Here is a 23986-nt window from a genome sequence, read left to right on the forward strand (position 1 = left end):
CTGGGCCCCTGCTTTGAATGCAAACGGTCCCAGGTGCGATCCGGCATCTCCGGGAAGGGGAGGTGAAACTCTGCCTGAAACCAGAGAGAGCTGCTGCCAATCAAGAGTTGACAAAACGGGCTGGATGGACCCATGGTCTGACTCAGGAGAAGGAGCTTCCGATGTTCCTAGAATGGGACAATCCTATGTACCCAATCCTGAGCTCCACACACACACACACACACACGTGTATATCATCTACTTATATGTGTGCAATACATAACAGAACAAGCCTAGCTTCCTCAGGACCCTTCTTAGCAGTGGTTTGTCCAGCCGAGACCCCCAAACCTTTCTGTTCTCAGGCAACAGAACCTGGGGTTCCTATCCCACAGCACAACTCATGGGCCGCCACCAGCCATCATCCCAGCCCCAGAAACCGCCAGCATTTCTTCCCTCTCGCTTCTTGCCTCTGCCTCCCGTCTTAACCACGGAACACCCCTAGCTTGCCACTGCACCCTCAAAATCTGCACCCCACAAACACAGAACCCCCATTCAACCAGCTGGCCTCCTAGCCTCCAGCTGCACCCCTCCCGCCCACATCCCGCCACCACCTGCCCTGCTAGCTGTGGCTGGTCAGCCACATGCCCTCTGTCCATGCTCAGAGGCACTCTCATTCCCCGCTGGCCCTTCAGATCTTCTCGCAGCGAGCCCTCACCACCCCCTCGCTCGCTTACTACCCCATTTTACACTGTGGCCACCTCATGTCCCACCTCTCCCCTCCCAAGCCAATGTCAAAGACAGCATGCTCTCTGCCCATGTTCAGAGAAGCTCCTTCTTCAGTGGTCCCTTCACACATTCTGAGGGATAAAACTGAGCACCTAAACAAGGTTGGGGGGATTGAACCCTAATCCCCAATGGAGCCCTAATCACCCCCTTGGCTTGCCTCTTACACCAACCATCCTCCCAACCCATCTGAGGCCACACTCACAACAACACAGACTCTGCCCATGCTCAGAGCGCCACTCTTTTCTTATTGTCCCTTGTAACTATTCTTAGGATGAACCCAACCACAGAAAACAGTTGGGGGAGAAGCTCTGGTGGAACCCTGGTCACCTCTCGTTTTGCCTCATATCCCCACCTCATCCCTATTTCCATCAAGCAGGCATGCCCTCTGCCTGTGCTCAGAGAGCCGCCCTTTCCTCCCCCTCTGCTGCCAACCAACACCACATCTCACCTCCCCACTCTGAGACCAACTTCTCAATAGCACACTCTCTGCCCATGCTCAGAGAGCCATTCTTTCATTTCATACTGTTCCTTCAGCTATTCTCAGGATGAGCCCAAAACTGATTTGGGGGGGGGGGGTGCAGGAGAGTCCAGGCCACCCTGCACCTTGCCTCCTGCTCCCCCCCCACACACACACACTCAAGAGGGCAGAGTCTGCCCTTGCTCAGAAGCACTCTCTTTCTTCCTGGTCCCCCCCCCCCATATATAATCTCAGGATCAGGTTTGGGAGCTAAGCCATTGTTCCCATTACCCCCATCTCATACCCCAATGCGAGGCCTCACTCTCCAATGCACTCTGTCCATGCTCAGAGGCACTCTTTCCTCCTGGTGCCCCTCCACATACTCTCTTGAGGATCAAGTCTGGGGGCTGAGCCTTGGCCCAAGCAAGGACAGCATTGCTCCCTCCTCACCTCCCACCGCAAGGCCACACTTTCAATATATTAACAGTGTCCTCTGCCCATGCCCAAAGACATTCCCTTTCCTCCACATCCACATATTCTCTTGGGGATCAGCCTCAAGCGCTACGCCTTGGCCCAAACTGGGAAGCAATTGCTCCCTCCTCACCATCTCACCCCTACCTCCACGCGAGGCCAGACTTTCAATCTAGCAGCACTCTACCCATGCCCAGAGGCGCTCTCTTCCCTGCAGGGAAAGAACAAAGAAGCATCTGTAGACTGGGAATGGGCTCAAAGTATCCTCCTGGGACTAGGTTCGGGGGATGAGCCTTGGCTCAAGAAAGGCAGCTGCCGCCAGGCCAGACTCTCCGCTGCACTCTGCCCGTGCCCAGAGGCGCTCTCTTTCCTGCGGGAGCCCCTTCACCTATCCTCCCAGGATCAGGCTTGGGGGACGAGCCTTGGCTCAAGGAAGGCAGCCGCCGCCAGGCCAGACTCTCCGCTGCGCTCTGCCCATGCCCAGAAGCGCTCTCTTTCCTGCGGGGGCCCCTTCACACATCCTCCCGGGATCAGACTTGGGGGACGAGCCTTGGCTCAAGGAAGGCAGCCGCCGCCGGGCCAGCCTCTCCGCTGCGCTCTGCCCGCGCCCAGAGGCGCCCTCGTCCCCGCGGGGGCCCCTCCACACATCCTCCCGGGATCAGGCTTGGGGGACGAGCCTTGGCTCAAGGAAGGCAGCCGCCGCCGGGCCAGCCTCTCCGCTGCGCTCTGCCCATGCCCAGAGGCGCTCTCTTTCCTGCGGGGGCCCCTTCACACATCCTCCCGGGATCAGGCTTGGGGGACGAGCCTTGGCTCAAGCAAGGCAGCCGCCGCCGGGCCAGCCTCTCCGCCGCGCTCTGCCCGCGCCCAGAGGCGCCCTCGTCCCCGCGGGGGCCCCCCGCCGGGCCGCCGCCCCGCCCGCGCCCCCGCACTCACGATGGCGCGGCCGTAGCAGGCGGCGGCCTCCGGGTACTTGCGGCCGACGAAGAGCCGGTTGCCCTGCTCCTTGTGCTCCTGGGCGCTGCGGCTCTTCTCGGGGCTGCCGCCGCCGCCGCCGCCGCCGAGGCCTCCGCCGACCAGGCCGCCGCCCGGCAGCCCCGCGCCGCCCTCCTTCTCCTTCTCCTTCTCCTCCTTGCCCTTCATGCCGCCCAGGCAGAAGCAGCCGCAGCAGCCGCCGCCGCCGCCGCCGCCCCGCCCGGAGGAGCCCGGCGGGCACCGCTCGCCCCGGCCTCGCCGCGCCGCCACAGCCCGGCCCGGGACCCGCTCGCCCGCAGCCGCAGCAGCCCCCGAAGCGGGCGCGACGGACGAGGCCGGCGGGGGACGGGCGGGGCCGCCCGCGCCTGGCGCCCGCCGAGCGCCTCACGGGCTGAGGGCAGCCGGCGGGGCGCGGCCGAGGGAGCGCGAGGCCTGGCCGCGTCCGGGCCGCGGGGCGGCGGCGGCCTCCTCCGCCTCCGCCTCCGCCTCGCGAGGAAGGCGCGTCGCGGTCCCGGAGGCTTACTCTCGGGCAGGGCCACGCACGCGCTGCCGGCCTCCCCCGGCGAAAGACGCAATCCGGGGCATGTTGAGAGCGGAAAGCGGGGGGGGAGACCTACAACTCCCGGCATGCCGCAGCCTGCCCCGGCTGGCTGGGGCATGCTGGGAGTTGTAGGACTCTCGCCCGGTAGGACTGTCGTCGCTCTCAACCTACAGGCGCGCTCCGACGCGTGTGGAGACCGGGAAAAGTCGTGGCTGGCTGGGGCATGCTGGGAGTTGTAGGGCTTCTTTTCTTTTCTTTTCTTTTCTTTTCTTTTCTTTTCTTTTCTTTTCTTTTCTGGCTAAACATGCATAGGAGCGTGCCCTAAAGGCACGCTCCTATGCATGTTTAGCCAGAAAGAAGTCGTGGCTGGCTGGGGCATGCTGGGAGTTGTAGGGCTTCTTTTCTTTTCTTTTCTTTTCTTTTCTGGCTAAACATGCATAGGAGCGTGCCCTAAAGGCACGCTCCTATGCATGTTTAGCCAGAAAGAAGTCGTGGCTGGCTGGGGCATGCTGGGAGTTGTAGGGCTTCTTTTCTTTTCTTTTCTTTTCTTTTCTGGCTAAACATGCATAGGAGCGTGCCCTAAAGGCACGCTCCTATGCATGTTTAGCCAGAAAGAAGTCGTGGCTGGCTGGGGCATGCTGGGAGTTGTAGGGCTTCTTTTCTTTTCTTTTCTTTTCTTTTCTGGCTAAACATGCATAGGAGCGTGCCCTAAAGGCACGCTCCTATGCATGTTTAGCCAGAAAGAAGTCGTGGCTGGCTGGGGCATGCTGGGAGTTGTAGGGCTTCTTTTCTTTTCTTTTCTTTTCTTTTCTGGCTAAACATGCATAGGAGCGTGCCCTAAAGGCACGCTCCTATGCGTGTTTAGCCAGAAAGAAGTCGTGGCTGGCTGGGGCATGCTGGGAGTTGTAGGACTCTCGCCCGGTAGGACTGTCGTCGCTCTCAACCTACAGGCGCGCTCCGACGCGTGTGGAGACCGGGAAAAGTCGTGGCTGGCTGGGGCATGCTGGGAGTTGTAGGGCTTCTTTTCTTTTCTTTTCTTTTCTTTTCTTTTCTGGCTAAACATGCATAGGAGCGTGCCCTAAAGGCACGCTCCTATGCATGTTTAGCCAGAAAGAAGTCGTGGCTGGCTGGGGCATGCTGGGAGTTGTAGGGCTTCTTTTCTTTTCTTTTCTTTTCTTTTCTGGCTAAACATGCATAGGAGCGTGCCCTAAAGGCACGCTCCTATGCGTGTTTAGCCAGAAAGAAGTCGTGGCTGGCTGGGGCATGCTGGGAGTTGTAGGGCTTCTTTTCTTTTCTGTTCTGGCTAAACATGCATGTCCCAGACCAACACTCTAACCACTACGACGCGCGGTCTCTCCCATGCGGCCCCCAAGCATTTTCTGAGGGAGGGCTCTCAGCTTCCAAACGGTTGCCCACCCCTGCCATAATGCCCCTTGTCGTCCCAGGCCTGTTGCTCAGACCCTCCCTTCCGTTTTTGCCTTCATTCTCAGGAAACCTTAAATCATGGCGCCAAAAGGGGGACTCTACACGTGTGATGATCCGACGTACTGGAGAGCGATTTTGAACGTTTACCAGGAGGCCCTCGCGGCCAAAGGAAGCAAGCAGAGAAACCTCATTGCCTTGGATAAATGGTAAACATCCCAGCAGTGGTTAGCACAGCTCCTCTGATTCTTCAGCACGAGCCAGGTCTCTGTGGCGATTTCCCATTTCTGGAGCAGAGATGCGGCACCTTGTGATGGTTGCTCCTTGATGTGTGCGCAGTTCCTTATTTTTATCCGATTATTTTATTTGTCTCCTTCCTTTCTTATGAACATAATCAGAGCCCTGCTGGATCACACCAAGGGTCCATCTAGTCCAGCATTCTGTTCACACTGTGGCCAGCCAGATGCCAGTACAAAGACCATAAGTAAGACATGAATGCAGTCGCACTCTCTCCAGCAACTGGTATGCAGAGGTATACTGCTTCTGATACTGGAGGCGGCATCATATCATCATCATTATTTTACTACATTTATATTCTGCCTTTCTCCCTCTTCCAAGGAACCCAAGGCAGCTTACATAGTCCCCCTCCTCTCCATTTTATCCTCACAACAACCCTGTGGGGTAGGTTAGGCTGAGAATCAGTGACTGGCCCAAAGTCACCCAGTGAGCTTCATGGCCGAGTGGGGACTAGAACCCGGATCTCCCGGCTCCCAGTCCAGCACTCTCACCGCTACACCACACTAGTTTTCATGCCTAGTGGCCATTGATAGCCTTATCTTCCATGAATTTCTCTAATCCCCTTTCAAAGCTGTCTAAGGGCGCAAACCTATGCATGTTTAGACAGAAAAAAGTCCTACAACTCCCATGCTGGCTGGGGGATGCTGGTAGTTGTAGGACTTTTTTTCTGTCTAAACATGCATAGGATTGTGGCCTAAGTTAGTGACCATCTCTACATCTTGTGGTAGCAAATGCCACAGTTATGCGCTACGTGAAGAAGTACTTTTATCCGTCTTGGATCTCTTACTACTCAGCTTCATGGGATGACTCGCAAGTTCTGTTATTGTGAGAGAGGGAGAAAAATGTCTCCCTACCCACTTTCTCCACATCATGCATAATTTGCTACATCTCCATCATGTCCTGCCTGTTCTGACCATTAGGAAGTTTTTCCTAATGTTCAACCCAAATCAGCCTTCTTGCAACGTAAGCCCGTTATTTCATGTCCTGCAGTCTTGGATGATAGAGGTTGCGGCCCTCTTCTGTGTGGCAATCCTTTAGGTACTTGAAAAGTGCTCTCATATCCCCTCTCAGTCTTCTCAAGGCTAAACATACCCAGTTTCTTCCATTTTTCTTGTAGGACTTGGTTCCTAGTCCCCTGATCATCTTTGGGCACAATCCTGTGCATGTTTAGACAGAGAAAAGGCCTACAGATCCCCGCATGCCCCTAGCTGGGGCATGCGGGGTTCTGTAGGCCTTTTCTCTGTCTAAACATGCACAGGATTGCGCCCAAAGTGTTGCCCTTCTCTGAATTCATTCCACGTTACCTGAATCTTTTTTGTCTGTCATGCACTTTCCATAAAGAGAGAAACTGCTCTCTATCTTTCCTTCTCCACACCATTCAAAACTATACATTTTTATTCCTTTTCCCTCCCATAGGTATCAAGAGATGCTACCGACGGCTGTTGTTGGACGGAAGGTAAAATACTTGACTAAACAGGAGGTGGTGAAGCTGATGGAATGGAAGCTGTCTGTAAGTAATTCTGCCCGAGTCGATTGCCGCGCGGAAGAGATGTAGTGTGGTCCAAAGTTCCAGAGACATGAGTCCACCGTGGAAACGACACTGTCCCTCGTGCCTGCCTGTCTGATGGGTCTGGATGGCCTGCGAGGGGGCCGCTCTTACGATCCATGCCTGTAAAAAGTGCACTACAAATATAGGGCCGATGATCCTGATCTGAGTGCTGGACAGGCCGATGTTGGAAGCCAGGGGTGAGGAACTCAATTGGGGCGTGGGGCCAGATGACCCCACCCACCCCTCCGTGCGCCATGACGTCATTTAGTCCCTGGCTAACGCTCTGAGTGGTGTAGCGATCTCTGCTTGCTCTGCTGGGCAGTTAGACCAAGTTTTAACATATGTTGTGTGGAAGAGTGGGGGGTAACATTTTCTGAAGCTGGATCTTGGCCTGGATGCATGGCGGGCAAATAGGACAACTGCTTTTTTTCCCACACAGCTGTCTCAGATGTGCACTGAACTCACTACATGGCCACATGTAGCCCTCTGGTTGACCTGGCTTCACCATCATGATTTCCCCCCAAAGGAACCTGGGAATTGTAGTCTTCTGAGGCTGGACCTCCAGAACTACAATGTCTATGTGTGTTCTTTGAGGTCATATCTACACTATAAACCAGGGTTGGGGGATGTATGGTCCTCCAGACGAAGGACTACAGCTCCCATCAGCCGCATCCGGCATGACCATTGGTCATGGCTGATGAGAGTTGTAGTCCAACCTCTTGGGGCGGTTTTGTACTTCGTAGCCTGGCACGTAACCTTCTTTCCCCCACAAAGGAGCCCGGGGATTGTCGTTTGCTGACAACTTCCTGTTTGAGATTCTCCCCGCTACCCGCCCAGCCCACTTGCAGAAGTAAAAAAATCCCAGTGGCAGCTTGGGGAAGAGGGAACGCCCACAGAGCCAAGTCTGCATTATAGCTACATCCTGAGGGAAAACATTTGTTTTTTTATTTGATTTGATTTGTACCCTGCCTTTCTGCCATGAAAAATGGCACTTAAGGCGGCTTAAAATCATAAACTTGATTAAAACAGTAATAAAACAAATGCATTAAAACGCAATTAAAAGCACAACGATAAGAGAATAAAAACAGCATCCAACCCATCAGACCCGCTTACATGCAAAAGGCCTGCTTGAATCAAAAGGTCTTTGCCTGCTGGCAGAAGGACAGCAGGGAAGGAGTGAACGTAGCCTCCCTCAGGAGGGAGTTCCACAGCTTGGAAGCAGCCACCAAGAAGGCCCTGTCGTGCCAATGAGAGTTAAATTCTTATTAAGGGAGAGCTTTGGCTATTGAGTGGTATAGAATGTAATCTTTTCTTCTATATATATATATAAAAGGAAGTGTTTGTCAAAAACCGTGCATCCGATTGTTATGAAACTTTTAGGATTTGTTTTACCTCTACCTGGGATGATTCTAGGCATAGTGAAAATATTGTCGCCATCTTGAAACAAAATGGCTGCCAATCAGTTTTTTTCTCCATATTTACTACTCCAATACCGTTTGAACAATTCCAATCAAACTTCGCGTCATGATTCAGCACTGCAGTGAGCAGTTTCTAACCATTCAAAATTGCGTCTGCCATCTTGAAACAAAATGGTGCTCAGTCAAAATGTTTAAATATTTATAGCTTCAATACCATTTGATCGATTTCAGCCAACCTTGGCATGACGGTAAAGCACTGCAGCAAGCAACTTTTAACCATACAAAATGCACTATAAAGTGAATAGCAATTAGTTAATAAAAAGTGGAATTGGCTGAAAAGTAACATAAATACAAGACCCAGGTCACTCCATGGCAGAGGCCATGCCTGGGGTGCCAGTGAGCATTTGCTTCACTCAGATAGGGCAGGCACAATGCCTGCATCTCTGACAGGTGAGTCAGGCTTTGTTGTATCAAACTAAGGGCTCTTCCCAGCCCGTGCAAAGCTGGGTTCGTTTGCTAGTAAACAGATAAATGAATAAAACAAATGAGCATAAGTCTGCATGCAGGCATGGGTGGGAATAACCATGGGGCCTTTTTCCCTGCAGAGAGGCAAGTTTCGTCCTCGGTTGCAGCAACTGGTGGCGGCTAACTCCGACGAGACAGTAGAGAAGTGTACCAAGGAGGCCTTCCAGCTCCTCCCTGACGTAGCAGCGGCTGTCAGCGAGCTGACCAAGCTCAAGGGTGTGGGACCTGCGACGGCTTCAGGTAGGAAAGGCCCTGGAGGTTGGTGGATTCTTCCCGACTTTCCTGCCAGCAGTTTGGGCAACGGTGCTGGTTCTTTCTCCCACCCACCCTTTACCCTCGCAACACGGCGACAGTGAAACGTTTCTTCTGAAATGGTGGAAGAACCGTTGTCCCGGGTTTCTGTCCGCAGCTGTCCTGTCTGGCTGTTGCCGAGGGGACGCGGCAAGGCCCACTCCATCGGCTTGGCCTTAGCCAAGTGCTGCTTGGCTCCTGCTCTTCCAGAACTTTCTTCACTCAGTGGCCGCTCCACCTGGCTGTGAAATGCTCGTGAAACTTTACGAAGGGGCCGTTGCTCAACGATAGGGCCCTTGCTTTGCGTACAGAACATCCCAGGTTCAATCCCTGCCATCTTCAGGTAGGGCTGGGAAAGAGACCCCCGTCTGAAACCCCTGGAGAGTGCAGGCAATACTGAGCTAGATTGCCCAGTGGTCCAGCTCGGGGTAAGGCAGGTTCTTGTGTTGCTTTTGTAGGTCAGTGCTAGAACGCGTGTTTTGCATGGAGAAAGCTCAGCCCCAACTGGCCAGCAACTGCAGCTAAAAGGATCAGGTGGCTGTGTAGAGATCCCCAACCTTTTTGGGTTGGTGGGCACATGTGGGATTTTGACAGAGTGTCATGGATGCTCTCACAAAATGGCTGCCATGAGGAGGGCTTGCCCCCCATAAAATGGCTGGCGTAGCAGGCACGGCCAGTCCTGAAACACTCATTTCCCAGAAGGCAAACTGGGGAAAGACTAAAAGAAAAGTGACTTTCCTAAGGACCTAAGTGCAAGACAGAAGTGGAGCCTGAGCTCCAAAACACCGAACTGCTACTTTGAACCTAAATCAAGATGGGGCCGAAAGGCAGCATTTTGCTTTGTAGCATACCAATTTTTTTTTTTAATCTTAAGAAATAAAAATCAGGAGGGGCAGGGAGCCTGGAGGGCACCAAGGGTGGGGTCCACAGGCCCCACATTGGAGATCCCAGTAGCAGGTGACGGGCAGTTGCACCTTACACTGAGTCAGACCTTTGGCCCGACTAGCTTGGTATTGTCTACACCAGGCCCCCCCCCCCAACCTTTTTGGACCCGTGGGCACATTTGGGAAACTGCTGTGGGCTCCACCACAAAAAGCCTAATCAGTGGATTGTTGCTTTGGTGTCTGCCTATCGCATCTATGGATCTTAGGCTGCATCTTATTTGGCAAAAACCTTTGCTTCATGCCGCAGCATCTACTTAGAATCACAGAACCATAGAATAGTAGGGTTGGAAGGGGCCTCTAAGACCATTGAGTCCAACCCCCTAATCAGTGCAGGAATCCAAGTCAGAGCATCCCTGACAGATGGCTGTCCAGCCTCATCTTGAATGCCTCCAGTGTGGGAGAGCCCACCACCTCTCTAGGGAATTGGAGTTATTGTCATCGAACCAATTACTTAATAAGGGATTGTCTAATCCGGCTAATTGCGGGCTGTTCAGTGCAGCGAATGCCTCATTTAAACATATGTTTTGGAAATATCCAGTAGTTGCTTCTTTTGGGGAGGAGGTTATTACACAGATAAATTTTGTAGTGGAACAGTCTTTAATATTCACTGATGGAATATTAAGTTATTCCCACTTTTAAGTTATTGACCCACTTCATGGGAATTAATGAACTGTCAGCGTAAATGGATTCTCAGCACCCTTTTGATAGCTAAAAGACTGATATTACAACACTGGAAGGATAAACAGTCACCTCCTATAATGCAGTGGATTGAGGACCTTACAATGCTTTCAACATTTGAATGGGTATTATACAGACGCCACCTTCAAATGGGTCCTTATTTGGATATTTGGTCTGCTTTTGTTGAATCCTATGTATAATTGCTAGAACGTTGTATGCATTTCATACAAATCCATGTAAGTATATTAAATGGAAAAAATAAAGAAATTAAACCCATTTTTTAAAAAATTGGGCACACGCAGGAACAACTTTGGGGACTCCTTCCCAAGCATCATTGGAGGTGCCCATGGGTGCCATGGTGCCCACAGGCGCCGTGTTGGGAACCCCTGGTCTACACCAGAGGTGGGCAGAAAGTAAATCTCCAGATGTTTTGAACTTCAGCTCTCAGCATTCCTGACCATCAGGAGCTTCTGGGAGTTGAAGTCCCAAATGCCATATGTCCACTCCTGGTTCATACTGATGGGAAAAGTCCTTTCCCTGCGGTCCTGGGGGTGTGGCGTGTGGGGGAACAGGAATCTGATGCCAGAGCAGACAGCACTAGATTAGATGGACAAATAGTCTGGCTTGGTCTAAAGAAGCTTTCCATGTACCTCGAGAATATAGAAACTGGCCAATCCTGATTTGGAACACACACGCAGTTAGAATCAGGAGCATCCCTCCCTCCCTCCATCCCGACCTGGTCTGAACCAAGTGATGCATCAGAATTCTCTGTATAGTCTCTCTAGCAATTCTGCTCTCCTCTGCGGTTTTTATATTCCAGATGCAGATTCCAGGCTACTGCTTAGTGGTCTTAATTTAAATAAATAAATAAAATCATAGGTTTTCAGCTAGGATCTGCTGTGTTTTATCTGGTAAAACTCCACGAGCAGCTGCAGCAAAAGGTAAAGGTAAAGGTGTCCCCAACCAGTCGTTTCCAACTCTAGGGTGCGGTGCTCATCCCTGTTTCTAAGCCGAAGAGCCAGCGCTGTCCGAAGACGCTTCCGTGGTCATGTGGCCGGCATGACTGAACACCGAGGTGCACGGAACGCTGTTACCTTTCCCGCTGAGGCGGTACCTATTTATCTACTTGCAATTTCTTGCTTTCGAACTGCTAGGTTGGCAGAAGCTGGGACTGAAGACGGGAGCTCACTCCGTCATGCAGCACTCGGGTCTCGAACTGCTGTCCTGCCGACCTTCCAGTCTGCAGTTCAGCGTCTTAACCACTAAGCCAAATCATCAGCATTCCAGTCATGTTAGGCCAACCAGAACACCCGAGGCACGGTGGCACACTTTGGCGTTTTCCCCAGGGGCTTTTCAGGTGGGACAAAGCTCCTACAGGACAACCTTCCCCAACCTGGTGCCTTCCAGATGGTTTGGACATCAGTGCTTCAGCCCCAGCCAGCATGGGCCAACGGGCAGGAATGCTGGGGATTGTTGTCCAAAATACCCGGGAGGGCATGAGGTTGGGAAAGGCTGCTATAGAGAATGCATGCAATAGCATCGTCATGTGCACCAATCACCCACTGCGGGTACATGGGCTGCACACAAGTGTTGGGAAGCTGTAGGCCAGGTGAGGGCAACCTCTGGCCCGCCCATGGAATTTCTCTACCTGGCCCACAGAGCCATAATCTCCCTATCCTCTGTTAGTCTGCTAATGGAAGATGCTCCATTCTGGAATCCAAGCATTTCAGCGCATTGTTAGCTTTCAAGGGGTTGTAGAACCCAGACATCCAGGCACCCAGAGCCTCCTTCCTCAGGCAGAAAGAATGAAAATTTAGGGAGGGGGTCGGTCCACCACCATCAAGGGTGCTATAGGGACTGAGAAAGTCCTTACTAGCACCCTTGTATCTGCAATTTGCGCTAGGCTTTGGTTTATGGACCATAATGTGATGTTCTCTTAAAGAGGAAGGGGTGCCTTTGAACATGTGCGGAGTGGCTTTCCCCCACCACCAGAGCGTCACCACAACCAGCTCCCCACCTAACTGGGCTAGGCCTTGCAAGTCACAGAAAGCCCAGGCTGGCAACGCTGACATGGCGCTGTGGTTAGAGACTCGTACTAAAACCAGGGAGACCTGGGTTCAAATCCCCACCCTGCCATGAAGCTCACTGGCTGAGCCTCAGCTACTCACTGCCTCTTAGCCAAACCTACCTCGCAGGGTTGTTGTATGGAGAGAAAGGGGGACGGAAACAGTGTAAGCTGTATGTGTATCTGTATGTAAGGAATTAAAGCACTGGCTGGCATTCTATGGAATATCTCTTGCCAATTCTGAGAGCTCTGCGCTGGTTGCCAGCTCATTTCTGAGCTCCACTCAAGGTGATGGTTTTAACCTTTCATGGCTTGGGACCCAGTAACCTTAAGTACTGCCTTCTCCTTTATCAATCTGAAAAGGAGGTAAGATCTTCCCCAGAGGCCCTTCTTAGAGGGCCACCGCCATCAGCTTAGGCTGGTATACCAACTACGCCCTTATCTGGACAGAGATAGCCTTGCTACAGTTATCCATGCTCTGATAACTTCTCGTCTGGATTACTGCAATGCGTTATACGTGGGGCTGCCTTTGAAAACGGTCCGGAAACTTCAGCTGGTCCAAAATAGGGCAGCAAGATTGTTAACAGGGACTGGCCTGCGAGCTCATATTACACCAGTACTTTTCCAGCTGCACTGGCTGCCAGTCCATTTCCGGGCCCGATTCAAAGTGCTGGTGTTAATATTCAAAGCCCTTAACGGCTTGGGGCCAGGTTACCTGAAGGATCGCCTCCTCCCATATGTGCCTGCCCGGACCTTAAGATCATCAGCAGCAGCCCTTCTCCGTGAGCCCCTGCCAAAGGAAGTGAGGCGGGTGGCTACTAGGAGGAGGGTTTTTTCTGCTGTGGCACCCCGGCTCTGGAATGAGCTCCCTAGTGAGGTTCGCCTGGCGCCTACATTGTATTCCTTTCGGCGCCAGGTGAAGACCTTTTTATTTTCCCAGGCATTTTAGCATTTTAGCTTTCTAAATTTTTATCTTTGCTGTTTTAAATCTGTATTTTAAACTCTTGCACTGCTGCTAGGTTTTAGTGTGGTTGTATTGTTATATTGTGATTTTAATGTTTTATATATTTTAAATTGTTTTATCGTGTGTTGTTTGGTTTTAATTTTTGTGAACCGCCCAGAGAGCTTCGGCTATTGGGCGGTATAGAAATAAATAAATAAATAAATAAATAAATCAGAAATGGTGGCGGTTGCAACAAGAGAGGTATTCTCACAGGTATTTTATGTTGAATTATATATATATTAGATCTGATGGAAAAGGAACCAGTCCGCAGAATCCAACGGGGCGCTTACGCCCCTCCAATTGCGTACACAAGAGGTCCTCACCACTTGCGCAACGGCGGTTTAGCGCTTCTGGGGCAACCCAAAATGAGTGGAAACGCTCATTTCTGGAAAGAGGCAGGTTGGCAGGGCTCACAGAAGGGAGCTTCGCTGACCTGCCTCCTTCCAGAGACAAGTGTTTCTGTTTGTTTCGGGGCTTCCTTTAGGAACTGCTCAATGTCCCTTGTGTAAGTGGTGGGTCCCACTTGCGAGACGGAATTGGTGGGACCCACTGCTTGCGGAAGGGAATCAGCAGGGCAGAAGAGAATCAGCGGGGGGCGTAAGCGCCCCATTGGATTCTGCCCTATATTTTAAACGCTGTAATTGATTTGTCTGTTCTACTGTCTGAACTGGCTTGGGTGAATTTAGAAAGCACTTCTGTTTTAATGGTGTTTTTACGAGTAATGTAATGATATACTAGTGTAATTGCTCACTACGAACCACCCTGGGATATATTTGCATGAAGATTGGTAAAATGCAGAGAATGACACGTGTGTGTGTGTGTGTGTGGTTGTGTGTATATGATGATCACGTTTGGTGATTCTCACATGGCTGGCATGTTGTCCCATAATTTTGTTTCTTTGGTTTGAGATTTTTTTGGCTGCCTTTCAGGAAAGGGTCCCCTCGAGGTGGCTTACGAAACACAGAACACCATACAATCACAATTCCGATAATATAGCAACAATGCAAAATCACAGATTGCAAGTACCAAATTCAAGGCAAAACCATTAAATGTGCGTACAATCAACAAACACTGTAAAACAGAGTTCAGACAATGCAAAAGCCATCCATAATCCCCAAATCATCAGTCTAAAAGCCAGCAGCCGAATTTTAAATATCATCTCTGTGGAAGGCGTTTTGAAAGAAAGAGGTCTTCAAAGTAGAGATGTGCAAAACAGCAAAACCTGAGCTTGTCAAGGCACTCTGAATTCCTCCTCAAAGCTCATTCTGACTCACGTCTGGCTCAGATTGCGAACTTTGTGTTTTTCCTTTTTGCATGTAAATTCGTGCATGTTTTTAGTGCCTTTTTCAAAATATACGTATGAATCATGCACATTTTTCTCCCATGGATTAACGCATGTGAATGTGCATTTTTGAAAAGTGTGTGGTTTGTCATGCACGTATTTCTGAAATAAAAAGTAAAAACTTTGTGTTTTTCCTTTTTTGCATGTAAATACATGCATGTTTTTAGGGCATTTTTCAAAACATAGGAATGATGTGCATTTTTTTAAAGCATGTGTTTTTTCATGCACATATTTCTGCAATAAGAAGTAAAACGTTGTGTTTTTCCTTTTTGCATGTAGATTTGTGCATGTTTTGAGCATGTTTTTCAAAATATACGTATGAATCGTGCGCATTTTTCTCCCATGGATTAACGTATGTGAATGTGCCTCTTTGAAAAGCGTGTGTTTTTTCATGCACGCTTCTGAAATAAAAAGTTCAAACTTTGTGTTTTTCCTTTTTGCATGTAAATTCATGCAGCTGGTATCAGGGGAACTTCGTAGTTCCTATTTTCTGCCTATTTGTAGTTTTGTAACATCAAATGTGCTGCTGAGACGTCGGGCGCTAAACATGTATGTGATTTCCCCCTGCTGTCCTCCATGCCATTTCATATCTCTGCTTCCGTTGCAGCGATTTTAGCTGCCGGAGCCCCAGAAGCTGTGCCGTTTATGGCTGATGAAGCGGTGGAGTCCATTCCAGGCCTCGCCCCGGTCCAGTACACCCTCAAGCACTACATGCTCTACCTGGACCGGATCCGAAGCTGTGTCGAGAAGCTAAACAATGGTAAGGAGGGAGACGGTTGACAGTGTGCAAGGAGCTTTATGGAACACCCATCCCCACCACTGCCATCTGTTTATTAATTGCAGTGGGGCAGCTAGGCCTGGACTTTGGGGCCAAAGTCCAGGGCCCTCACAGCCCCCAAAATTAGCATCCAGAGAGCAGCAGGTGATGGGGGCAGCAGGAAACAGGCTGTGTGATACCATCTGGACCAGCAGGGGCATACCGGGGCCCATGGGGGTGACGCTGATCACTGCAGCACCCTTTCTTCTGATTTCTACACATTTTAGAGCTAGGGGGCAGCCAAGTAGGGTTGCATGTACATGGTTACAGGTGTCATTTTGTTATATATATATACACGCACACACATATATATTCCTTCTCTGCAACAAATATATTTGTTGATTTCAGTTCTATACCGCCAATAGCTGAAGCTCTCCAGGCGGTTCACAAAAAATACACATCATAATACAAGATAATAAAAACACAGGGTAGTATCCATCATTAGTCCCCCTCAGAGTAGATCCATTGACATGAATGGGACTTAAGTTAGTCGTGGCTAACTTACGTCCCATACATCTCAGTGGGTCTAGTCTAAGTAGAACTAACATTGGATACTACCCATAATATAAAATCTGTAAAAATAGGTGTCCCCAACCAGTCGTGTCCGACTCTAGGGTGTGGTGCTCATCTCCATTTCTAAGCCGAAGAGCCAGCGCTGTCCGAAGACGCTTCCGTGGTCATGTGGCCGGCATGACTGAACACCCAGGTGCACGGAACGCTGTCACCTTTCCCGCCGAGGCGGTATCTATTTATCTACTTGCAATTTCTTGCTTTCGAACTGCTAGGTTGGCAGGAGCTAGGGCTGAAGACGGGAGCTCACTCCGTCAGGCGGCACTCGGGTCTCGAACTGCTGTCCTGCTGACCTTCCGGTCTGCAATTCAGCGTCTTAACCACTAAGCCACCGCGGCCCCATACAAAATTTAAAACAATTTAAACAGCTAACAGCCAATCCTATGCATGTTTAGACAGGAAAAAGTCCTACACCTCCCAGCACTCCCCAGTTGGTCCTACAACTCCCACGATTCCCCAGCCAGCCGTGGCTGGCTGGGGAGTCCTGGGAGTTGTAGGACCAACTGGGGAGTGCTGGGAGGTGTAGGACTTTTTCCTGTCTAAACATGCATAGGATTGCGCCCTAAAATATTTACAGTGGAATACTGGACCTGAAAGGAACGATGGATATAAATGCGTTATCGTATGCCATCAAGTTGTGCTTATCACCAAGGAATAAGTACCCAAGGCAGTGAGCCTATGGACACGCATTGCTGGGGAACATGGGCGGGAGGGTGCTGTTGCACTCACATCCTGCTTGCGGGTTTCCCGTGGGCAGCTGGTTGGCCACTGCGGGAACAGGATGCTGGACTAGATGGACCCTTGTGCTGATCCAGCAGGGCTCTTCTGACGTTCTTATGCTATGTAAATGTATTTTCCATCAAGGCCTCGGGAGTGAACTCCCATTTATTCCCATAGTCATGATAGTGATATGATTTAATTGAGATCAAAATGCAAAACTGCCCGTGCGCCGAGTATTTCTCGCTGGCAAGCGGACTGTACCCCTCCTTTTATTTTTGCTCTAACACATCAGGAATAACCGGTTTTAAAGCATGGAATGGCAGGGAGGGGAGAAGAGAAATGTGTGGTTCACAACTGAAGGAATGCACACGGCTGTCTAAAGGGAGCCCACCCTGCCCCCACCCCCATAAGACCATTCAGTCCAGGGTCTAAACTTACCTAGCTGCACTACTGATTATTTGTGGAGCGCTTCAGACCAGGGTGGGGCGTACTCTGCATTGCGCTGTTTTTTTTATCTGTTTGAGACCATTTCTAACTCAGCTTTCGGGCTCTGAGGCAACTTAAGATTCAGTGATAAAGTCACCCAGACGTTGCAATAAAAACGCTGAATTTGTCCGCCTGTGTAAATTACACGCATCAAGGAGATTTGCATGACTTCTTTTACTTTGCATAATTTATTCTGCTTTTGCTAGGAGTTCTGTGGGGTGCTGAAGCCCTGTTTGACATACTGGTTTCTTTCTTTTTTGGTAGGGGGGCAGTTGCACCCTTCTGGTTTCTGAAAGCTCACGCAACTTTATTGGATCTCTTTGCAACCCTAAAGGCCTGAAATTGCAGAGACCATCCCTGGGTTTATATGCTGGCTGGGGATAATAGGAGTTGTAGTCCAACACGCCTGGAAGGCATCAAGTTGGAGAAGGCTGGCGTACGGTATCTCTACACTGAACTGCTGTTCAATCGGTTAAACCATCATGGCTCCTAGCAAGGCATCCTGGGAACTGTAGTTCTGTGAGTGGGCTTGCCATGGGCAAACTCTCAGCTTCTTCACAAAACTGCGGTTTCGAGATTTGCTTTTGGTTTCCCAGTTTCCAGGTTTGCTTTTGGTTTCTAAGAAATCAAAAGCAGTTTCAGATTTGGGTGTGCAAAATAGACATGTTTGGAGTGGAGGGCACCCTTTAACCTTAGCCTCTTTGACCGGCCATTAAGAAGGAGTGCCTTGATAGGAACTAGGGGCAAGGGCTTTTTAGTGGTGGCCCCATGGCTTTGGAATTCCCTCCCCATGGAGGGAGGGCTTCCATTCTTTGCATAATGTCTGGTGGGAACTGCTTTCCTGTGAACGGAGGGGGGTAACGTTTAAATGACCCAAATACGTGGAGCCAATCGCACATCTCCTGTCTGCAGAATTGAGAAATACCTCACAGTCAGCCCTGTTCACCCGGGAGCCGTCCACGGAAAAACAGCTACGGTGGCATTCCCCAATCTCATGCCCTCCAGATGTTTTGAGCTACAACTCCCAGATTTCCTGACCATTGGCCATGCCGGATGGGGCTGATGGGAGCATCTGAAGTCCAAAACATCTGGAGGGCACCAAGTTGCGGAAGGCTGGGCTAGGACAACATTGAAAGGCCTTCAGAGATGGAGAGAGGGCAGTTCGGATGATGGAAAAGGATAGACCCATATGGCAACGGAGGTGGAGGCACAGCAGAAATAAGGCGGCAGATCCAGAAAGGTTCTGGAGGAGGGACTTCAAGGGGTGGGGGGAGAAGCCAGTTGGCAGGTAGAGAGATAGGCAGGCTATTCCAGACATGGCAGAAGACAGACATAGGAACGGACCAATACCAGATAAGCTTAAGAAACAGTGACTGTAAAAGAAACATCAAGTGGGGACAAAGAAAATGTGGTCTGGAGCTTAGAAGCTGGGAGCCAGATGGTCTGAAACCATCTGTGATGGATATTCAGCCAGTGTCTTCTCTTAACATAATATTTTTTTTAAATCTCCAGGCAAGACAAGTTTCTGATGGTTCCTCTGCAACTCCCTCCCCTCCCCTCCCCTCCCCTCCCCTCCCCTCCCCTCCCCTCCCCTCCCCTCCCCTCCTCTTTCTTTCTTTCTTTCTTTCTTTCTTTCTTTCTTTCTTTCTTCTTCTCCTCAAGGTCTCATTGTTCCCTAGAGTTTCATCATAGGCACCTGTACATCTGTGGATTCACAAAGCAAGCATAGAATCTGGTGCCCCGGCAAAGAATTTGGCATTTTCACCCTCTTGGCTCTCATTTGGGTACTTATTGGCTTTCTAGCCCTCATTGCCACAAAGGAAAAAATGAAACGTGGGCAGCGCGTAACGAAATCTCCAACCCACTGAAACAGGGCTGGTGTCAAGGGTAGGCATGGTTGGGCACATGCCGAGGGCCCACACCCCGGCAAGGGCCCACTAATGAAAGCTCCTCCTCTTCACTTGCTCCTCCTCTTCACCCTGGCAACCTGCTTGCTCACCTGCCTCCTGCTCTGGCCCAGAAAACGGTGGAGGTGAGAAGGAGGGAGGAGCAGGAGATGCCACGGCCGGCTTGCTCCCTGGGCCTTTGCCTGTGAAGCCAGCAAGCGGGAGCAGTGATGAGAAACAGGATGAGGAGCCAGAGCAGCTGGGGACGATGGCGGTGAGAAGGTGAACTCACGAAAGGAGGGGGCTCATGGAGGGGATCTTGCCCACCAGAATGGGGATAGGCACTGCCCAAAAGCAGCAGGCCTGGGCTGTTCAACATAGGTCTTTAGTGCCCTTTAAAATGGCCTGTCCATTTCTCTCTTCTGCCAGTTCATCGATTGCCAGCAACCGTTCTTTTTCCTTCCGTTTTCCTTTGACATTCTCAGGCGCAATCCAGGCATGCCGTCAAACCAGGGTTTGTAGGGGACTACAGTTTAGAGCCCAAACCAGGGTTTGACTTTCCACCCATCCACAGCTACTTGCCTGCCTGTCTCTGTCTGCATGCGCAGCGCTCCAGTCTCTAGGTCAGAGGTGGAGAAACCCTAGGCCAGGGACCAACTCTGGCCCTCCTGGCATCACAGTCCAGTTCTCCAGGGCTCCCCAGATGGCTGCACCCCCTTTCCCACAACCACCGCTTGTTCCGTGGTTTCCCAGCCTTTCTGCCGCCACCACCACCCCCTCGAAAGGTTGAACTGCCTCTCCTCAGGCTGAGTTCCTGGCAGCAAAGGGCTTTAAGCAACAATACGCTGGTGTTTTTTTGTATTTTGACTCCACCCCTTTTGCTTTTGGCCCCTCCCCCATTGCCTTCAGCCCTGCCCACTCCTGGCGCTTCTCCAAAATGGACTTCAGCCCTCGGGCTGAAAGCGGTTTGACGCCCTTGGCCTAACGGTTCCCTTCTTTATTCCTTTCCCAGCGGACGCAGTGAAGACATGGACGCCTCACCAGGTGGAGCTGTGCCTCTGGGCCTGGGCTGTAGCTGAGGAACTGCGGCTGCCTGCAGTGCAGGCTGTAGGCACAGAGAGAGAGAAAGCCCTCCCTGGCGGCGAGACCGACAGGCCCAGGAAGAGACAGAAGAGGGAATGAAGGCTTCCAAGAGGCCCTGGCTTTAGCACGGACCTCCGTTCCTGGATGCACGGACGCTGAAGCTGAACCCCACACGGAGGCCGGCCTGTTATTCCGGATCTCGGGAATTTGCAAGGGAAGTTCGTGGCACCGATCGTTCCAGAACCCCGCTCTTCCTGGCCAAACGATGCAGCCAGTTTACGCAGCAGTAGGCAGGGCACAGCGGCGGAGAATCGGTCTGCCCTCTTGACGCTGCTCTCGCTCCATCTGCAGTGCAGAGCACACAAGACACAGCGTAGACCAACTTTCCTCCTCCCCCTGCCCCCCCCCCTGCATACACATCCAGAAAGGTAAGCTGCCCTCAAAACAGGTTGGGCGTCCTGACTTGAGCGTGCAGGTTATGGGTGGAGCGTCACAGTTTCTCAAGAAACACAAGGTTCCCAAGGCCATCTTTCCTTTGGCACGTTAATGTGTGAATTAGGGGTAGGGTTAGTAGAGAATCAGCACGCAGGGTGCTTGATCCTTTCCTCTGACACTGCGCACGCACAAACACGTGTTTTGACCCTTATTTTTACCTGCAGCTGGGCTCCAAAACCAGAAGGAAGTTCAATGGGACAGAAAATCACCCCTGGAGGGCATTTGCAGGGGAGAATCTGCAGATGGGATGGAGCTTTAACCCTTCCTTCATCCTCCAGTTCTCCCCTGCAACAACAACAACACCCCCCCACCCGCCCGGCTGGTTGTTTTTAAGAATCCCCAGCCAGGCTTCAAAATCAGACTTAAGCCCAGCTAGATGAGAAGTTGATCTTGTGGATATTTGCAGGGGGGAACTGGTGGGTACCATGTGTTTCACCCTTCACCCACCCACCAATTCTCCCCTGCAAATCCTCCCCATGCTAAAAAAAAAAAAAATTCCCAACCAGGCTCTGAAACCAGAACCAGATGGCATCTTGCCTTGGGGTGGGCAGGGAGAGAGAGGAGGCATTTATAGGGAAGAACCAAAAGGAGGAGAATGTAGCATTCTTCATCCTACCCGCCAAAGGCCGACCTGTCCGGACAGTGGCATTATCTCAGAAAAGATGAGTTAGCAGAGGTGTGCTTGCCAAAACAGCAACGGGCCGTTCCATCCGATGGACACTGATGCAATTCTGCATCTTTTATTCCCGTTATAGGATGTTCTAACAATGGAATTTGTATAGTCCAGGATTTTGGACGCCCTCCGATGAGGTTGTGTTTTAGGGGTGCGTGTGTGTTTTTACTTAGATCTGACTCGCATCTCCAATAGCATTCACATGTCTGAATCATTGAGCTATTTCCCAGTGGAGGCTGGTGGCTCCGATGTCAGTGCGGCAGTGAATCCACTCCAGGTTTCAGCCAGAATGCTAAAGGAGCTGTCCAAGGTGTTCCACACCTTGAATAGCTCTTTTAGAGTTCCGACTGGTTCCGACTGAAACCTGGAGCGGATTCACTGCCCCACGGACATTGGAGCCACCAGCCTCCACTGCTGTTTCCCCGGGCCCTGTCTTTCATAGAAACAACCGCTTAACTGCCTTCCCAGGCAGTGCATGGCTTGGCTGACTCGCTTGAGTCAGCTGGAGCAATTTGTTCTTTTGGGACCACTAGGGGGAGCACCTCCACTGCAAAAGCCCTCCCTTCTAAATGCGGCGTTTCCCCACCACCCCTTCCCCTTCAGCTTTCTATAAGATTCTACTGTAATCTGTGTTGCTTGGATCGATCCGTGAAAGTGTTGCTGTGTGAATCTTCCAACATGCCAACTGGAGTTGGTTAGATTTGCTTTGTGGCCAGCCCCCAATTCCCTGTGAACCGTCTCTGCTAGTGAAATGGATTTGACCTCATTATAATTTGCTTCCCAAATCCGACATCACTTTATGCTTTTTATATAGAAAGAGGTTTGAGAATATATTAACAGCAAGTACTAAATACGTTGTCATCTGTTTGTATATATGTGTGCATGTGTACACAAACATACACACACCTGCAAGTTCATTATGACAGAGAGAAGACGATATCTCTCTGAATAATTTGATTATTCTAGTACATCGCAAATGAAGTCCTTCCCCCTCACACACGAATGTGCTTCTTTATTGGTCAAAATGTGATCTTCGGTATCATGTCGATTTTAATTAAATACCGATGTTCCAAGTTTTTGTGATCCAGATTGTGATTTTTGTGATCCAGATTGTGATTTTAGAGATCCAGATTGTGATTTTTGTGATCCAGATTGTGATTTTAGAGATCCAGATTGTGATTTTTGTGATCCAGATTGTGATTTTTGTGATCCAGATTGTGATTTTAGAGATCCAGATTGTGATTTTAGAGATCCGGATTGTGATTTTAGAGATCCGGATTGTGATTTTGTACCAGTCTTGCCCTACAATACATAACTACAAAAAAAGAATTGTGCCATTCTGTGGGTTGTGCCATTCTATATGGTGCACTCTTAATTCACACTGAGTTAAAGTGAACTCTGGTACTTCATGTAATCTGTATGTATGTGTGTGTGTGTCAGATGTGCAAAGAATTCTGTGGCTGAAGAAAATTGGATTGGAACATAGGAAGCTGCCTTGTACTGAGTCAGTCCCTTGATCCATCTAGCCCAGTATTGTTCACACTGACTGGCGGCAGCTCTCCAGGGTTTCAGGCAGGAATTTTCCCTACCCTACCTGGAGTTGCCAGGGATTGAACCTGGGACCTTATGTGTGCCAAGCGTGTGCTCTGCCACTGAGCCACAGCCCCTCCCATAGCCGATGGATATGGAAAGGATCCTGTGAAAACCACTTTTAAACATGGAACCGTGGATATGGCGTTTATCTGGGCTGGAGACAGACCTTTACCTTCCCAATTAGAAACACAAAACGAAGTCAAGCCAAAGGGGAGGGGCGGCGATCCTAGCCCCACCGATCTCGATGTAGGCCCCATTGAACTCAGTGGGTCTTACTTTTGAGTAGATGGGTGTAGGATTACATTGTGAGCATTCTCAAAATAGGACAAGCCAGTCAAGAAGGGGGCCACCAGGGTGTTCAGCCGAATTTTCGTCAAGTGTCACAGAATCACAGAATAGTAGGGTTGGAAGGGCCAGTCATCGAGTCCTTGGCCCTTTGGATACCTTTCCTGCCTTGACAGAGACGTTTGGCTTTTTTCATGGCAAGGTTTAGAAAAGCCTGCCTCCTGGCTTTCTCTGTGCTGCCTGGAGTTCTCTGCTCCAGTAATTTTTTCCTTGGACGCTCAACATCCCGCCTGCCTTGTCCACATCCCCCCTTTTACACCTGGTGTTTTTACGCAGCTTGAGTGTTTTTTGAGAGCCAACAGGCCTGTGGCACATCTGAGCTTCCCTGCCTGGTGAAAGAGCCCATGGGAAAGTGCGGGTGAAACCCTCGGCCAGACCCAGCTCAGAACCAATCTCGAAGTCACTCTTTCCCCCAGTGGAGACTGGTGGCTCCAATGTCAATGGGGTGGTGAATCTGCTCCAGGTTTCAGGCTGCCTTTACATTAAAGAAAAAACCTGCAGTCCTCCCATTGTGGAGCCTTTCCACATGTACACGGGCTCTGGATAGGGGTGAATGCGCCTTCCTTGTTCTCCTCGAC

General features: G+C 50.7%; 2 protein-coding genes across 8 annotated transcripts in view; one reads left to right on the forward strand and one right to left on the reverse strand.

Annotated features, from left to right (window-relative positions):
* The window catches only part of STUB1 (STIP1 homology and U-box containing protein 1), a 41638-nt gene extending 38233 nt beyond the window's left edge, over positions 1 to 3405 (reverse strand). For 2 of the 3 annotated variants that reach the window (XR_014785587.1, XR_014785588.1), the window contains exon 1: positions 2627 to 3405. Coding sequence is in view for 1 of the 3 variants with exons in the window: in XM_084818823.1 (XP_084674949.1) it covers positions 2627 to 2833 (207 nt within the window). In the remaining 2 variants the exon portion in view is untranslated. The remainder of the gene's footprint in view (positions 1 to 2626) is intronic. The other variant, XM_084818823.1, reaches the window with a different exon arrangement.
* Positions 2660 to 23986, forward strand: LOC146336723 (uncharacterized). 5 transcript variants are annotated; one of them, XR_014785589.1, is made up of 7 exons: positions 2663 to 4218; positions 4697 to 4837; positions 6342 to 6435; positions 8498 to 8657; positions 15348 to 15500; positions 20232 to 21303; positions 21876 to 23986. XR_014785589.1 is itself a non-coding variant. In XM_084818829.1 (6 exons), the coding sequence occupies exons 2-6, from the start codon at positions 4710 to 4712 to the stop codon at positions 20399 to 20401; spliced, it is 651 nt and encodes a 216-aa protein (XP_084674955.1). In that variant the 5' UTR covers positions 2660 to 4218; positions 4697 to 4709; the 3' UTR covers positions 20402 to 23986. The 5 variants fall into 5 exon arrangements, 4 of the variants coding, with proteins under 4 accessions (XP_084674955.1, XP_084674952.1, XP_084674951.1 ...); XM_084818829.1 differs by having other exon boundaries at positions 2660 to 4218; positions 6342 to 6381; positions 20232 to 23986; XM_084818826.1 differs by having other exon boundaries at positions 2662 to 4127; positions 20232 to 23986.

This window comes from Heloderma suspectum, chromosome 12, assembly GCF_057233095.1.
Source record: "Heloderma suspectum isolate Gila_16-S chromosome 12, 16-S_ref, whole genome shotgun sequence".
In the NCBI taxonomy this organism is placed as follows: Eukaryota; Metazoa; Chordata; class Lepidosauria; order Squamata; family Helodermatidae; genus Heloderma; species Heloderma suspectum.

Bases quoted from the DNA above. Each gene is read 5' to 3' on its own strand.
- LOC146336723 (XM_084818826.1), top strand. From the start codon at position 4,710: ATGGCGCCAAAAGGGGGACTCTACACGTGTGATGATCCGACGTACTGG. The intron at 4,838-6,341 runs GTAAACATCCCA...TCCCTCCCATAG, and splicing joins CTCATTGCCTTGGATAAATG to GTATCAAGAGATGCTACCGA. The intron at 8,658-15,347 runs GTAGGAAAGGCC...CTTCCGTTGCAG, and splicing joins GGGACCTGCGACGGCTTCAG to CGATTTTAGCTGCCGGAGCC.